Source organism: Panthera tigris, chromosome A1 (assembly GCF_018350195.1).
Source record: "Panthera tigris isolate Pti1 chromosome A1, P.tigris_Pti1_mat1.1, whole genome shotgun sequence".
Classification (NCBI taxonomy): domain Eukaryota; kingdom Metazoa; phylum Chordata; class Mammalia; order Carnivora; family Felidae; genus Panthera; species Panthera tigris.
In genome coordinates this window covers 189,659,970-189,676,552 of record NC_056660.1, presented here as the reverse complement: position 1 = coordinate 189,676,552, position 16,583 = coordinate 189,659,970, and the positions used below count along the sequence as shown (strand labels likewise).

Genomic DNA, 16,583 nt, shown 5'->3' with positions numbered 1-16,583 from the left:
ATACAGTTATAAACTGAACTATATTCCCAAAAATTCATATGTTGAAATTCTAACCCCCAATACAGGAAATTGTGCCCTTATTTGGAGAAAGAAATAATTAAGTAAAATGAAGTTATATGGATGGACCCTAATTCAATATGACTGGTGTCCTTATGAGAAGATAAGATTAGGACAGAGACACAGAGGGAAGACCATGTGAAGACACAGAAAGAAGGTAGCCATTTATAAGCCAAGAAATCAGTCATACTGACACCTTTGTCTCCAGAATTCTAGCCTCCAGAATTATGAGAAAATAAATTTCTGTTGTTTAAGCCCCCCGCTCTGTGGCATTTGTTATGACAACCCTAGCAAACCAGAATGCACACACACAAGGGCAAGTCTCTGAACTGCCACATTCAGTAAAAGAACCCTGTTGCAAGGGACCCAAGATACATCTGACCAGCAGAAGGGAAAGAATGGCCAAATGTACCATGTACCTGTAGTGAAGGTGGGTGCTCCCATTGAAGGCTCAGTGGTCTCAAGAACTAGGGTTGCTTCAGGAAGAAAGGTTGATATTGTTGGGGGGCATGTGGTTGCCACAGCTGTGAGGGTAGTCTGAAGTGGTGTTCTGGTTGTGAGTTCAGGTGTAGTCACAGCTGTTGTTGGAAGCACAGCTATGGTTGTCGTCATGGCAGTAGTGGTTGTTGGGCGCTTGGTTGTTGGAGCTGTAACCGATATAAGATACATTGTACAAATATATGTGGGATCTGTCCATTTCTCTGTTTCTGCTGCCCTCACCTGGTCCACTGGCCTGGACCACTGGAATGCCCATGAAAGTTGGGTTTCTTGCCCCTACTCTTGACCTTTCCGATATGCTTTTTACACATTGGCTAGAACAATCTTTTAAAATGACAAATAATTATGTTGGTCCCCTGCTTAAAAGATTTTACTGGGTCCTCCTTGCCCTTGAGATAAAGGACTCAACCCCAAAGTTGGCCCACAAAAATTCCACTTGATCTGGCTCTTTCTTTACAATCTCAGGTCTCCACTTTACTCTTCTCACTTGTCTCCAGCCCACTGGCTTTTCTTCACCTCTCTAAACAGTGACCTCACACTGGAGGGACTTTGTACCTGTTGCTTCCGAGCCTCTCTCTTCATTAGGCTGACTCCTACTGAACCCTCATGTCTCAGCTAAAAGGACACTGTTGTAAGGAGGTCACACATATTCTGCAATCAATTAGGTTTCTGGGTTTTGCACTCTATACTTTACCTTCACTTTTATTTTATGATTATGGTTTAACACCTGCTTCTCCCACCAGACTGTAAGCTCCATAAGGGAAAATCTGCTATTTATTTTGTTCTCTGCTACAAATCTAATACCTACCACAATGTTGGGCACATGGTAGATATTCCAAAAAGATTGCATAAGTGAGCAAATGAACAATTGCATCAAAAGTGAGCCCAAACATGAAATTTTAGTCAAGCAAGATGAAGAAGCTCAAGTTCTGTTGTACAACTCATACCTAAAGTTAACAATAATAAGTTGTATACTTGAAAATTTGTTAAGTGAGCAGAACTCACCATAGGTGTTCTTTCCACAATGAAATAAAATTAAAATCTGTAATAAAAATGAATCCAAGGTGTTCAACATGGGATGAGAATGTAGTCTCTTTCATATATTAACAACAAGTTCATGCTGACACCACTCACCCCCTAACATTTGAGTTTGGGTTCATCAGCCACAGTTATTCTACATATGCTACCATCTCTTAAATATGTCAAATTTTGATTAACTCTAACAGATTTCAGTGAGCTTAGAAATGACCCATAGATATTGAGTTCAACAAGTATTTTATAAAATAATAGCTGGTTATATCAGGCTTGAAAATAGAAGACTTGGATTAGCCTCATTTAACTTTAATAAAACTTCAGTAAATCAGAAAAATACCTTTTCTATCACAAAGTCGCTTTTAAAGAAAAATATACTAAAGTATATGAAAGTTCTGAAATAAGAAGCATCCACATAAGTCGTTCCCAAATTTTAGAGTACGTTGGTGTCACCTGAGAATTCTGTTAGACATGTGGCTATAAGCATACGATCCTGCCTTCCAAGATGCCTACCCAGTCAGGAACAAAGCACAAGAATCCCCCATCTTTTTTTTTTAAGTTTATTTATTTATTTTGAGAGAGACGGAGAGAGCGTGAGTGGGGGAGGGGCAGAGAGAGAGAGAGAATCCCAAGCAGGCTCCATCCTGGCAGTGCAGAGCTGATGTAGGGTTTGAACTCACAAAACCATGAGATCATGACCTGAGCCAAAACCAAGAGTTGGACTTTCAGCTGACTGAGCCACTGAGGTGCCCCGATAACCCTCCATCTTTGATGCAGTTTGAACATAGAGCTTACTCTGAGAGACACCATTCCCAACAAGCAGGAAAGGTGATTACTGTTAGCATAATTCAACCAGAGGCTGCCTTCTATGCAGCTCAAATCTTTAAGAATCCCACCATATTCCAGTTTCATCAAAAGCAACTGACAGTAACAGACGGAAAGGCCACCTGAAAACTGCTGTGATTGTCTCCAAGTCTCATGCCCTTTCCCCTTTGCTGGAAGTTGCAAACTTTGGCTTATGGGCTGAAGCTGACCCATGGACACATTTTATTTAATTTATATGGTATTTTTTAAAAAATCTTTGCCAACATATAAAAATCAATGTCATACACGTAAAAATTGCGAAATCTGAAAACACTGTGCACAAAGCAACAATCTCGTAATAAGAAGCAGATGTCTTTTGCAGACTGACCCTCCAATTCACTGGTTCCCTTCCCATGCACCCCCCACCCATTCATTTCTGTGGTCTTCTTGGCCCCTATGGGTATTTGCTCCATACTGTGCCTCCTCTAGTCATAGCAACACATCTTAAAATTAATCTGCCCACTCGTGCTTAAGCACCTACAGCCTCCCCAACACCACCCAGTACATCCATTCCCCATTAACTGTTGAATCTATCCTTCCACAGACACAAGCCCCTTCATGTACACACCTCTCCTCAGCTGCAGGCGAATGTTCTTTTTCACGTCATTGAACCAGCCAGGGACCTCTATGCGGCAGCAGTATACACTGTTGTCACCTTCGTTGGTGTTCAAGATGGTCAAGGAGACATTGCCTTGTCGGATATTGCCCTGAAGTTCATATTTTGATGACTTCCTGGACAACACCGTCATCCCATCAGTGTGGAGAAGCTCATTGTTGCACTTGGATTTGGGACACGGGCCCTTGCCCCAGCACATGCTGTTGCTGTTTTCAGACCAGGATGAGTACTTACAGGGCAAGGTCACCGACTGACCCAAAAACCCTCTCACAGTCTCTGGTGCAGCTGGAACTGTGAGCAAAAATGAGAAAAATTAAGGCTGTGCAGTACTAAAATCTCTCAAATATACTGCATGATGTTTGTGCAGCTAGATGCTTCCAGGAAGATGAGAAGAGTCATTATGTATATTTTTTTAGCCTAAATTCTGATGTGCCCTTAGCCACTGCTGAGTCCCTAACTCCACACCCTTTTGTCCCCCTGTTGCAGATAGCTGACCCACCTCATGGTCTGAACTCATCTCCATAACAAGCCCTTTTTGCTGATTTAAAAACTCTGTTCTTGAGTACCATTCCAATAAGCCAAAAACTTTTCCAATGAAAAATCCAACTCTTTAATCTAATTCCACTAACTCATGTAAACACATCCAGAACTAGCACTCTACCCAGTGTATCCTCAATAAGCAGTGGCCATGTACTGCTGACCTGACTGCTTGGGACTCCCTCCATTTTCAAACCCAAAGAATGCTGTGGCAGTAAGATAGGCTGTTGAACTACGTTCCATTGTCCTTTTCTCCTTTCAGTACTGGATCTAGAAATTGATTGCTCTGGACCATTTGTTGTTAGAGAAAATGAAGTTAGGTGGAGTTTGAACACTTTTTTAATGTTAAAACTGGAAAGAACCACAAGAATTAGAAAGAATGGCACCTATGACATACAAAAATGCCAAGGGTTAGTTTTACCATATTAGTTGTGTGAGATGGAAGGTATCGCTATTTCTGAAATGAAGCAGTCCTATTTCCTAGCTTTGCCTGCTCATCAGCATGACCTGGGGAAGGTATTGAGAGTGCAAATTTTATTGCCCAACCTTGAATCAGAATGTTTGAGGCCAAGGCCCATGGAAATTCTCCAGGTCATTCTGATATCACTTGCTAGTCACCCAGGATTTGAGGACCAGTGGACAAGCTCTTCTAAGATTACTTCCATCTCTAAGAATCTGGGAAACATTTTCACTGCTGCAAATGTTAAGCCCACTGGGTTAATTGAGCATCAGCAATTGTTCTAACGATTGCTGGTTCTAACCCTCCACTCCCAAAAAATGCTACTTAAGACAGGCTGAAGCTCCAGATCATCAGGACTCCACCTGCTTTCTCTAGGGTACCTAGGTCCTGCTTTGTTTTCTCCAAGGTACCTTCCTGTGAGACTCTACATTCACTGACTTTTTTGGCCCATTGGACTAAGTTGTATAGCACATGGCCAAGAGTACCAGGTTCCTCTCTGACCCAGGTATCAGGAATATCCCCATAACCCTCTCTAAAATAAGGTAAGCACAAACCAAATTCAGACACGCCCTGAAATTTCAGACCCTGAAATCACAGTTTATTCATTTCATTGTAGTAGGAATGTTTCAGTGACCATAAATGCTCTAGAAGTCCATTTAGCCTACCATGAAACAAGGAAAAATAAATACATAAGAAATTCATTGTCATCACCTTCAGCTCTATTACCAACAGAACATATGCACCTAAAACTAGTAACTTTCTCAATATGAGCTTATTCCTATGAATGCTTGGAAAATTAATTCAAAATATATGCAGGAATTATTTCTGCTGGAGATTAAACAGTTTGTTTTTCCAGTATCATACTATAGAAAGAGGCATCCTACTACTCAGTAAGAAAACACCCAATATAAAAATTGACAGAAGACATAACAGGCATAGATAAAGAAATACAAGAAGCCAGTAAATTTCATCTGTAAGACTGGCAAAAATTTAGAATGCCAATAATATCAAAGTTGGCCAGACAGGGACTCAGGAAATGACATAGACTATTGGAGTACACTGGAATGAAATGGGAGTTTAATTGGTATAGCCACACTGTGAGGCAATTTGGCAGTTTCCATTAATATTGAGCATGCATGTATCCTAGCTAAGCCTTAGCAATTCCGTGCTTTGTTATTTACCCTACAAAAAGACATGTGCACAGGGAAATTTGTTTGCAAAAGTTTGGTGCAGCTTTCATATATATGTGAATGAAGTGAACATTGTATGTGGGGAACAGCAAAACTATGGCATATGCATTCCCTGGAAACATAATGAATCATTCATTCCATGCAATCATTTCAAGGTTATTAGAAGTAAATCTTTATCAGTTGACATGAAAACTCCAAGCCTTATTAATGTATGAAAAGGACAAATTCAAAACAACACATAAAATACAAAACCATCTTATAAAACAAATAGAACAGTTTGCATTTTTTTTTTTTGTCTGTGGGCACAGACATATGAAGGTATATGCATAGAAAAGTGTCTGGTGGGATATACACCCAACTCACTGCTCCAGTCGCCTTTGCCATCAGAGGAAAGGAACTGGAGAAGGAGGGAGTATTCAAAGGGATTTTAGCTTTATGATGCTGTTATTTTTTTCACCTGGGGTGTTTCTGTATTACTGACTGGATTAAAAATTAATATTTAAAAAAAGGAAGCAGGCAATTTGGTGTGGCAGAAAAACACCCATTAGGCTACAGTGTAAACTTCATTCTGCTAGTTACTGCTTTTGTGTTCTTGGGGGAAAGCCACAATAATCCTGACCTCATTATCATTGAAAGCAAAGGGGATATATAATACTTGCTTCAGAAGTATTTCGGAGGTTTATATGCAATGAAGTATCAAATGCCACATGAAATTAATAAAGTATTAGTACAAGTAACCAAGCATTTCAGAATTTAGAAATAGGACAAGAAGCTCTTCCCTGCTGGTACGAAAGTATCTTGGAGCAGAAGAATCACTGATAATCAAATTCCCTTTTTGGGAATTACCTAGGACGGTAGGTACAACCTAGATTCTGTTGCCAGCTTTGTTCCTTCTCCAGGTGGTGACCTCAGGAAAGGTCCCTTCCCCAGTCAGGGTCTCATTTTCACTATTTACTGAGGAAAGGGTTTCATTCTGCATCTTTTAAGAGCATATCCAGTCCTGATTGATCCTTGCTGATTCTGAGCAATCACTCTCTTCTAAATTGGTCATTTTAGAAAAGGTACAAATGAAAAATGAACAAAAGACAGTTCTCTAGGTGCTGCTTCCTTCACATAGGATTGGAGAAGCCTACCCCATCAGTGTCCAGCCAGGAGCAGGAACATAGACTCCAGCAACCTTCAACACAACGTAAACCTCCACACCTCAACTACTCAGGACAAGATAAAGACCACTGAAAACACTGATAAAGAAAGTGACAGGGATTGCCTTCATTCCATTAATTCCTACAGAGTATCTAGGAAGAGAGGCAGTTAAATGATCAATTACTACAGGGTGACAAGTTCTCTGATGGATGACTTCATGGAAGATAGGAATTCATAGCAGAAACACCTCACCCCGTCCAGAGGCTCAGAGTGCTCAGGAAAAGCCTGACTTGGGTGGAGACCTGATAATGCATGTAGTTACCGAGAAAAGAAAGGCAGGATGAAAAACAGCATGGCAAAGGTTTGAAGGGTAGAGAGAACACATTTGTTTTCCTTGGAATGGAAGTGCTTTTGCGGGCAGCACATTTGAGAGATCATTTGCAAATAGCTACTAACTTTGAAAACTGCTAGGGATATTAGATACTGTCTAGTTCTAGAATCATGCATTGTTCAAACTGGTCTTATCTGGCTGCCTCATTTCATACATAGAAGAGCCAGAGCAATTTAGACATGTTTCCATTGTTAATGACTAGTGACTGAGACCACTGCAGCTCAGTGAGGAGCATTTTGCCCAAGGCTGCCAGGACACAGAAGTCTAAACTGGCCCAGAATGAGTGTGTACACTTGCATCACCCAAAACTTGGACACAACAAACCTCACCTTCTGGTGAGGGATGAAGCGTCATACCCAGCAAAAGAAGACAAACAAAAAACAAACCAAAACTCCTGAAAATAAAGAGAAAAACACAAATTATAATAAGAGCTCTGCAGAAGAATTCCCGTGGCTCCAACTATGCTAATAACACCTGCAGAGGAAATTTCTTTTCCCCATTTCATCTGACCCTTTATTTTGTGTTTCTTCTTAAGTTGTCATTGCTGATTTGAATACAAATTAGCCCACTGTAAAACTCTAAAACCAGTCTCAGAATAAAACCCTATGTAACTAGAAAGGCAGAGACCCTCCAAAGAAAAAAATCTGGAAGGACTCAAGAATGAAGCAGGCTTCTGCTCTACTGAGGCCTGATCGGCTGTGGAAATCTATCACAGGATGCCAAGCTCTCCAGGGACTCCTGCATGGAAGGATTCAGAACACTTACTCAGAGAAAGCCGCCCAAGTTCAATCAGCAGCCAGAGAATAAGAGGCCCTTTGGACATTTTGACTGTTGGCAGGCCCCAGGAGTCAGTCTGTCTGTCCAAAGCCCATTTCTTATACTCTGGTTAGTGCTGACAGGGCAGGACCTTTTAGTTTCATTTCTCTTTCTGCCTCATAACCTTCCCTTTCCTCCCTCCTGAATAGTCTCCCTCAAGAGATGTATGATAAAATGTGCTGAGCTCTTTCTCCTGACCACCAGTGTATGTGGAAATGTGTGGACTGATAGTGAGGTTGCACCTGTATTCCTTTGTCCATACGTATCAAAGGATTTCCTACCCTGTGTGGTAGCATCCATGCATGTGCTTGTGTGTATGTGCATGTGTAAGCTGTGAATGAGCTACAGTCCTTCCCACTCCTGTGCAGCTTGCAGTAAAATGCAATGAACTCACCTCATTGGCTGCTATTTAAACATGGACTCCTCATAGGGGCCAAAGGAAAGTTAGACTGGAAATGGGCTCTGCTCCCTTTACCTGGTTCACCTGGTTCTCCATCACCTGGAACTTTGGCCCCTTTACTCTGATAACTGACAAACAAAAGCAATCAACCATCACATAAGACAAAATCACTATTAGAATTTACTAGACAAGGAAAGAAGAATTCAATAGAGGAAGCATACCATGGCCATTACAGGACATGCTCAGGTAACAAACAACCCCAAGGTCAAGACCCAATTCTACGAGTTTTTAGTGAAGTCTTCATCACCTAATGATGAAGAGCATAAAAGATAGCTCATGAACCAGACTATAAGGCTTGGGTGAGATGATAGCCCTCTGGACTCTATAGCTTCAGTGATCTATCCAAGACCACAGAACCAGTTAGAGGAGGAATCAAATCAAACAGATATGTTTTCTAACATAGATTTAGGTCATCGTCATTGGTTAATGAATGTTTGGTTATATTCCAGGCACTCTACTACATGATACAGATGTATTATTTAATTCTCACAACACTAAGAAATAGGTATTTTTTCCCATTTAACAGGCGAGGGAATGGAGGCTTAAGGGAGCTACATAAATGACATTGACAGTCAAGAAGGTGAAAACATGACTCAAGCCCAAGTGTCCCTGATCCCAAATCCATGCTCTTGATCATGACACCCTCCTTCAACCTGTGGTCCTTAGGGAACCACAGCTATGAGACACACCATACCAGTGGCCGGCCAAATTATACCCAGCTCCAGAGAGGGAATTTAAGGAAGCACAAATGCTCTAGATTTAAGAAAAAAATCCTCATTTGATTGTAACCAGCCAAATGAGTCTCAGACCTTCAACATTGCTCTTAGTAAAAGTATTGGTGAAAATACAATACTGGATGAGTCTCTGCACTCAGAGAATCTAGTAAAACAGGGGGAAGGGATGAAAATAGAATGATTCAGAGAAAATGTTCCCACTGACTACCCACTGAACTGTGGGATCCTCTTCCTAGGAAGCTGGGAGAGTTAGTCTCCGGACAAATTGGATAGCCCTAATAAAACACTTACAGATATTCATATTTAGGTGCTCCCAGTTAATACCAACAAAATTCCCCTTCAATAAAGCTACCAGTTCATGAGCCTCAGTCATGTATGCAGCATTCCTAATTAGTTTTTAGTGTGTCTTTTAAATATGAATAGCAACTAAGGATCAGAGACATTTGGGGAAAATATTCAATATGAAAAAGATACAAAGACAACACCCAAGATGACTTTGTACTCACATGTCTAGGAAATTGATTGGATGACTAGAAGACCTAGTGGCTGGACAGGTACCCCTGTGCCTCCACATGGCCTTTCCACAAGGCATCTTGGGCTTCCTTCAGTATAGCAGTCTCAAAGTAAATGAGTTTCTTACATAGTATATGGTTTTCTCAAAAGTGAGCATTCCTCAGGGCTCCTGGGTGGCTCAGTCAGTTGAGTGTTTGACTTCAGCTCAGGTCATGATCTCACACTCCGTGAGTTCGAGCCCCATGTCAGGCTCTGTGCTGACAGCTCAGAGCCTGGAGCTTGCTTCGGATTCTGTGTCTCCCTCTCTCTGACCCTCCCCCATTCATGCTCTGTCTCTCTCTATCTCAAAAATAAATAAAAACATTTAAAAAAAAAAAAGTGAGCATTCCAACAGACTCAGGAAGAACGGGCAAAGGTTATGACCTAAACTGACATGTGATTCAGTATTATTTCCACTGCATTCTATTGGTCAAGAAGAAGGCCATCCCAGGGGCACCTGGGTGGCTTGGTTGGTTAAGCATCCAATTCTTGATTTCAGCTCAGGTCATGATGTGAGATTGAGCCCTGCGTAGGGCCCTGTGCTGAAAGTGCAGAATCTGGTTGGGATTCTCTCTCTCTATCCCTACCCCTCCCCTGCTCCTCCACTCACATGCACTCTCTATCAAATAAATAAACATTAAAAAAAAATAGAAGGCCACCCTGGATTCAAGTAGAAGGAACAATACAAGGGTGCGAGTAGCAGGAAGTGCATTGGAGGTGAAGGGGAAGCATCTTTGCAGACTTGTTACCACAACAAGCAAACCAGGCTGGAGCGGAAGGACAGAGGAGTAAGGCTGGCGGTGGTAGTGGTGAGCGTAACTGATAGATTATCTCATGCATTTAGGTATTTTGAAAATAGATCAAGTCGGTCTTTGATAGAAAGGGCTTGAATCATTTAAGATGAATTTTGATAAACACTTGGGAAATTAAGAAAAGGAAAACAGTAGACAATTATTACAATCAGGAAACACTAAATATTGTACATGAAAGAATATGAAATTACAGTACATTTGCTCAATTGGAAAGATAGTTGTACAGTCATGATAATGTAAACTCTAGCTACTAGTTTAACACAAAATTGTGATAGGAGTACATTGGGAAGATGGGCAGAGAGGAAGGGAAATGGGGGTACTCACCCTTCAGGAGGTCAATAGACAGTAATCAAAATGGTCAATCAAACAGTAACAGTAAAAGCACATTATTAGTAATATGGAAGGAAAAAAAACAGAAGAAAAAAACTCAAAAGAGTTTACATTTTATGGGAAGGAATAGGAAAGGTATTGGCTGTTTTTTTAGTTATAAGCCTTTTATAATAATTTTACTTTAAAAAATGTGTATATTGAGCACATCTCACATCTAGATCTTAGTTTCTAAATACCACTCACCAATAAAAGGAACCAGGCTCCTTGGAGAAATTTCTGGTTCTAGGACTGGGGCAGGAAATACTTAAAATGAGTCTGGAGCATCTTGTGCTAGAAAGTCTGAAAGTGCTCAAAAAGTAAACAAAAAGTAAAATCCACAATGATGTGATTGTTAAATGGACACAGGAGGCAACCAAAAAAGCTACCAATGACCAAAGCAGGAACAACCCAAGCAACAAAATAAACTAGAACTGGATTATAGCCCAAAGTATAAAATTAATGTTGATACTGATACAGTGATCAAATCAATAAATAAGCGAGGAAGGAGAGACAAATCTTCTGTCCAAAAACATTCCAAATAATTTATGTAGTTACTTCCTCCTCAAAGGAAAGGTAGAACATAACTCCTATCCTTAATTGTAGGCTGAACACAGTGACTTCCTTCCCAAACTTCCAGTAAAGACAGTAAGAACAACTAACTTTACAGTGGAGAGATCTGGCAAACACTACCTCTTGCAGGTGATCAAGGCCAGCATCAACAGAGACAAGTCATGTTGATGGTTTGCACCCTTGACATGATGTGGTATAAATGGTACTTTACCCGTGTGGTAAATTCTTCTTCCCAAGAAACATCATCCCAGTACAATTATGAGAAAAACCATCAAACACAGCCAAACTGAGGCAGATTCTACAAAATATTTGACAAATACTTGTCAAAATGTCCAATGTCATGGGGCTCCTGGGTGGCTCAGTCATTTAAGCATCCAACTCTTGATTTCAGCTCAGATCATGATCTCACGGTTTGTGAGATTGAGCCACGTGTTGGGCTCTGAGTTGATAGCACAGAGCCTGCTTGGGATTCTGTTACTCCCCCTCTTTCTCCATCCCTTCCCTACTCTTTCCTGTGCATGCTCTCTCTCTTTCTCTCTCTTTCTCTTTCAAAATAAATTTTAAAAATCTTAAAAAACCTGCCAAGGTCATTAAAAAACCAAGGGAAAATCTGAAAAAATGTTACAGCCAAGAGGAACCTCAGGAGACATGACAACTAAATGTAATGTGGTATCCTAAATAGGCTCCTGGAAGAGAAAAAGGCCTTTAGGTGAAAATTAAGAAAATTTTGGACTTTGGTCAATAATATTAATAGTATTAATATTGGCTTATTAACTGTTACAAGTATACCATTACCATAATGTAAAATGTTAATAATAGGGGAAACTAAGTGTGGGATGTATGGGAACTATCTGTACAATCTTCATCATTTTTCTGTAAACCTAAGGCTATTCTAAAATAAAGCATTTTGAATGCACATATGCTTTTATTTTAGAAATGCAAATTTTAATAATAATTTAGTATCTGTAAGGGGTCACGCACTGGAACAAGAGGCTAAGCTTGGTTATCCTCTCTTCCTAAGTTAGGGTCCCTAGACGGTCTTCATCCTAATATTGGATGCTCAATTTGTATTACTGTATTAAAGTATATTATTCTTCAGAGAGGGCCATAGCAGTTTTAGGTAATTCATGTCTTTACCACCTTCCTCTACATATGGAGGTTTGCACCTGGAGAGCCGGTCCTCCCTCATTTTTAGTCAGTGCAGTTTAGATGGTATTGATTTCATTCATGGTCATGGTGTTTGGATCAAGGATGAACAATTGATCCGAATAAAGCCAAGGATGCACAACCTTGACACATTTACTAGAATTTTTGAGTTCTAGTTCCCTATTTTCCACTGATTTTTCAGCTATAGGGATATGGGCCTGGATCCAAAGTTATCCATTATGCCACTAATGGGTGAAGCCTGCCTGATGAGAGAACCAATTAGGCAGAAGGCAAGTGGAGAAATAGAGAATCCTAGGTCCTTGACAAGGTTTGAACCTCTGAAACAAGACATGTCAATGTGCCAACAAATGTCCTTTTGAAATAAAGCCCGTTTGTGTGGGGTCTTCAGTCATTTGGAATCAAAAGACCTATGTTCTTAAATCTAGAAGAACTTCTATATCATGGTAATTCAGATGGATGGCTAAGGTTTTTCCAATCATAAGAGTTTACACAATTATCTGGCTCAACTACGTGCTTCACCAAATACCTGCTTTCACCCTGACCTTTCAATCATTCAGCAAGTGGCTTGTCAATCTATTTACTTTTGGCATGTGGAATTCTGCTAGGTTCTGGGGATAAAGACAAATAAGGCATAGATCCTACTCTTAAGAATATGACAGTTTCAAATTTTAAGCAGAGGAGGTATTATTTAAATTACTATTTAAAGATAAGGCTGTTGGAAGCCAAAAGATAAAAGACTGTTAAGTGATATGAAGAAAATAGAATCCATGTTTTCTAATAAAGAGTTCTTTGCGGTAAACAATACTTCCTTTATGGTAAATGAAGTTAAATGTAATCCCACTCATTCATTTTTATTTGTTCATTTCTTCATCAGTTATAGAAGAGTTCAGAAAACTATTGCCCATTGACCAGATCCCACCCACCACCCATCTTTGTAAATAAAGTTATATTGCAACACTGCCATGCCCATATGTTTACATATTGTTTATGGCTGTTTTCATGCTACAATGGCAGAGTTGAGTAAATGCAACAGATACTGTATTTCCCACAAAGCTAAAAATATTTACCATCTGGTCTTAACAGAAAGAGTTCACCAACCTTTGGACTATATATGGGATTCATGCTATGTGCCATGTACTGTGCTAAACACTGAGACAGCAGTATGAGACCAGCCACTCTTATCCTCAATAAGTTCACAAGCTTGTGCCTCCTACTGGCAGACAAGCAAGTTAATAGACAATATAGCACGGTGTGATAAGGAAAGGACAGAATAGCAAGGGAATGTTGAGAAAAGATTCCTAGCCCAGTCTTGAAGATGGAAAAAGAGAGTCAAGAACACTTTTTAAATATAGACCTCAAGGATATTGGAGAGGATTGGGGCAGCATAGAAAAGAATTTCCAGCAGGACAAAGAACATGTAAAAGCTCAGTGACTATAACAGCAAAGCATTTTAGACTAACTGAAGAATTTAAGCTTCACAGATCTTTATCATAGTATTTAAAAGTAAATGTAAAACTTAAATGCTCTGACCAAAAAAAAAAAAAGTAAATGAACAGATAAAATAAAACAGGGCTATGTGTAGACTAACACTGAGACAATATAGTGATCTGAGGATTATGATTGGTGTGTGTGTGTAAATTTCTCTATGGCTAGACCTCAAATCAGGAGGGAAGAAGTGCAAATGAGGGGACGGGGACACAGGCCAAGGGCAGATCATAAAAGTCCTGATCAGCCACATGAAGGAGGGCACTGTCTGAGGGCCAAGAGGAATCCATCTTTTGTGGTGATTACTGAGCCTGTTAGTAAAACCTATAAAAGAAAGAATTCCACAAACGGGAGCATTTTCATTAAAATGTGCCTAGAACTAAGTTGTCACATCTCTAAATCTCCTCCAGCTTTGGCAGTTTATGACTACATATTCTGTTAGGTCAGGAAATGACTTCAACCTGGGAAAGGATATTTTCTGAGTTCTTTTACTGAGGTAGAAGGACAGCCTCTCTTGCTCATTATCAACCATGGGAGCCTATTTAGCAAGCTCCCCCTCACTCTATGACCCCTGCATCAACTTCTTTATTTTCTATGGGATGGGAAATCGAACTGCCTGGGTTCCATCTTGACCACATACTAGCTGTATGGCTATGAACAATTTACTCAATGTCTCTGTGCTCAATTAACCTTCTATAAAATAGAGATGGTAGTACCTATATCTTGGATTGCTATGAGCACTAAATGAGATGGCCTATGGAAAGCATTTAGCAGAGTACCATGCAGATAGTGAACCCCCAAAAATATTACTTATTATTCAAGTAGTTATTATGCAGGTAGAGTTAGTAGAACACAAAAGACAGAATGACCTATTGTAGTGGATATATCTTGTTGTTGCCTGTTCAACATCCCTTCCTTTGTGGAACCAACCCTTTTTTAATCTATACGGATCCAGTCTGGCATATGATTAGGGTGGGCATATGCCTTAGGTATAGCCATTCATTTTAACCCATTACCTTGTGGGGACTGATATAAGGCAAAGAAAATAGACTGGTTTGCTTGTCAAAGCTGATTCAGTCAGAGACATGCAGATCCATGGAATCTTGAAATCTTGGGGGGAAAAAAAGGCAAGTAAAGAAAGGATCACTAATTTACTCATCATTCTAAAGCTTGATATGTGTGGTCACACCTCAGCTTTCATACTTCCTTCCAAGTAGTCAGTTCTACTTCTGTACAGCCCTAGTTGTTAGGGAAATAAAAAGGAATTAATATTCACTAAATTGTGGCTATGTGCTAAGCACTGTGCTGGGTGTTGTTCACACATAATCCCAACAAATATAAAAAATATATCTTTTGAACTACAAGGAAAAAGGGATTAAAATACAGCTCTTCTTGTCTAGTATGTTAGTTAGAACTTATTTCAGGACAAGAACAGAGGTTCACTAATATTGCCCCAAGGAAGAAGTAACTCACGACAAGAGCACACATGGTCTGGAATCAATACCCCGTTAGGAATCTCCAAGGCATCACTTTCTCTGCTCTTCTTTTAGGTATCTCTGCCTCTCTCTGAAACTCTCCCCATGACCAACTTCCTCATGATTTCAGCTTGCTCATGATATGTATTATACAACCCAGCCCCAAATCCTTTCAGCTCAACTCTCAGCTCTCTGAGCTCACTGACTTATTATCTCAATTCTAAATTCCAAATTCTTGAAAGAGAACTCCAGTCCCTTAAGTTCTCATTTTCTATGGTAGGCCCAGGCTATAGTTCAAAGGCAGATTGGTAGTTGGCTATCCTAGGATCAGCCTTGTCCATGAGGAGAAAGGGTCCACTGTGCAGAACTCAGTCATTCCATTTGTAATTTAGGAAATTGGAGCTATGGATGGGGTACAGTCCCTCAGAAGTGGCTGGGGTAGACAGGCAAAGACTAAGAACTGTAATACAAATAAGAATTTGTGTATTAGTTGGTCACCAAAATAGTCCATTGAATCACCTGGGAATCCATTCAACTGTGCATAACAGAAATTCCAATCAACAGAAGCCTAAATATTTAAGGTGTTTGTTTTTCCTCTCATAACAAGAAGTCTGGATGTAGGCAACCCAAGAATTCAAAAATATCTCAAGGACTTAGGCCCATGTTGTTTGTCACAACAAGGACATGGAAGGGTTAATATACTTCCAAACATTGAATTCATCTTTGGGAAACGGAAAGGAGAGTCATAGTAGCTTTCAAATCATCATTCCTTGACTTTTATTTGGAAAGGAATGCTCTTCTAAGCAAATTCCCCTTATAACTTATTATCCAGAACGAGACCACCAGTCAACACTCAAATCTATCCTATTACATATTTATGACTGGTTTCAACCAATTAGGGCCATCTGCTGAGCTTCTGGTAGGGACCTAAGGTCTCTGAAATCAAGAAATTGAATATACTGGTTTCCTGCGAAAAAAATTAAAGAAGGAAATTAAAAGAAGGAAAGGCTGTTGGTTGAACAGCAGATAGCATCTTCTTCAACAGAGCGCTCCTCTAGGACAAGGGACTATGTATATACATCCCCTGCAACTGGCCCCATGCCAGGCTTCCAGTAGATAACTAGTTCTTGTTGAGTGAATGAATGAATATTTTGACTTATTAAAGGGCTAAACTGATGACAAAGTAGAAAAAAGACGAGAGAGGCTGTCAGGAGACGAAAATATTTCAGAAATCTCCATGAGACCTTGTCTCACCTCTCTGAACCTCAATTTCTTCATCTTTAAAATAGGATTGAATAATCTCTTCACCACAGAGTTGGTTTAGGGATTAAATGAGACTACTTATGGGCAAGTTC

The 16,583-nt window shown here is 40.0% G+C and overlaps 1 protein-coding gene across 5 annotated transcripts in view; it reads right to left on the bottom strand.

Annotated features, from left to right (window-relative positions):
* The window catches only part of TIMD4 (T cell immunoglobulin and mucin domain containing 4), a 39,616-nt gene extending 24,182 nt beyond the window's left edge, over positions 1-15,434 (bottom strand). The window contains exons 1-4 of one of the 5 annotated variants that reach the window (XM_042993745.1): positions 15,227-15,434; positions 14,770-14,863; positions 3,020-3,358; positions 477-704 (exon numbers count right to left, since the gene is read on the bottom strand). In XM_042993745.1, coding sequence (XP_042849679.1) covers positions 477-704; positions 3,020-3,266 — 475 coding nt within the window. In that variant the 5' untranslated portion in view covers positions 3,267-3,358; positions 14,770-14,863; positions 15,227-15,434. Of the gene's footprint in view, positions 1-476; positions 705-3,019; positions 3,359-7,553; positions 7,624-14,769; positions 14,864-15,226 lie in introns of those variants that run through there. The other 4 variants (XM_042993756.1, XM_042993750.1, XM_042993760.1 and 1 more) reach the window with 4 other exon arrangements.
* Positions 15,435-16,583: the final 1,149 nt, after the last annotated feature.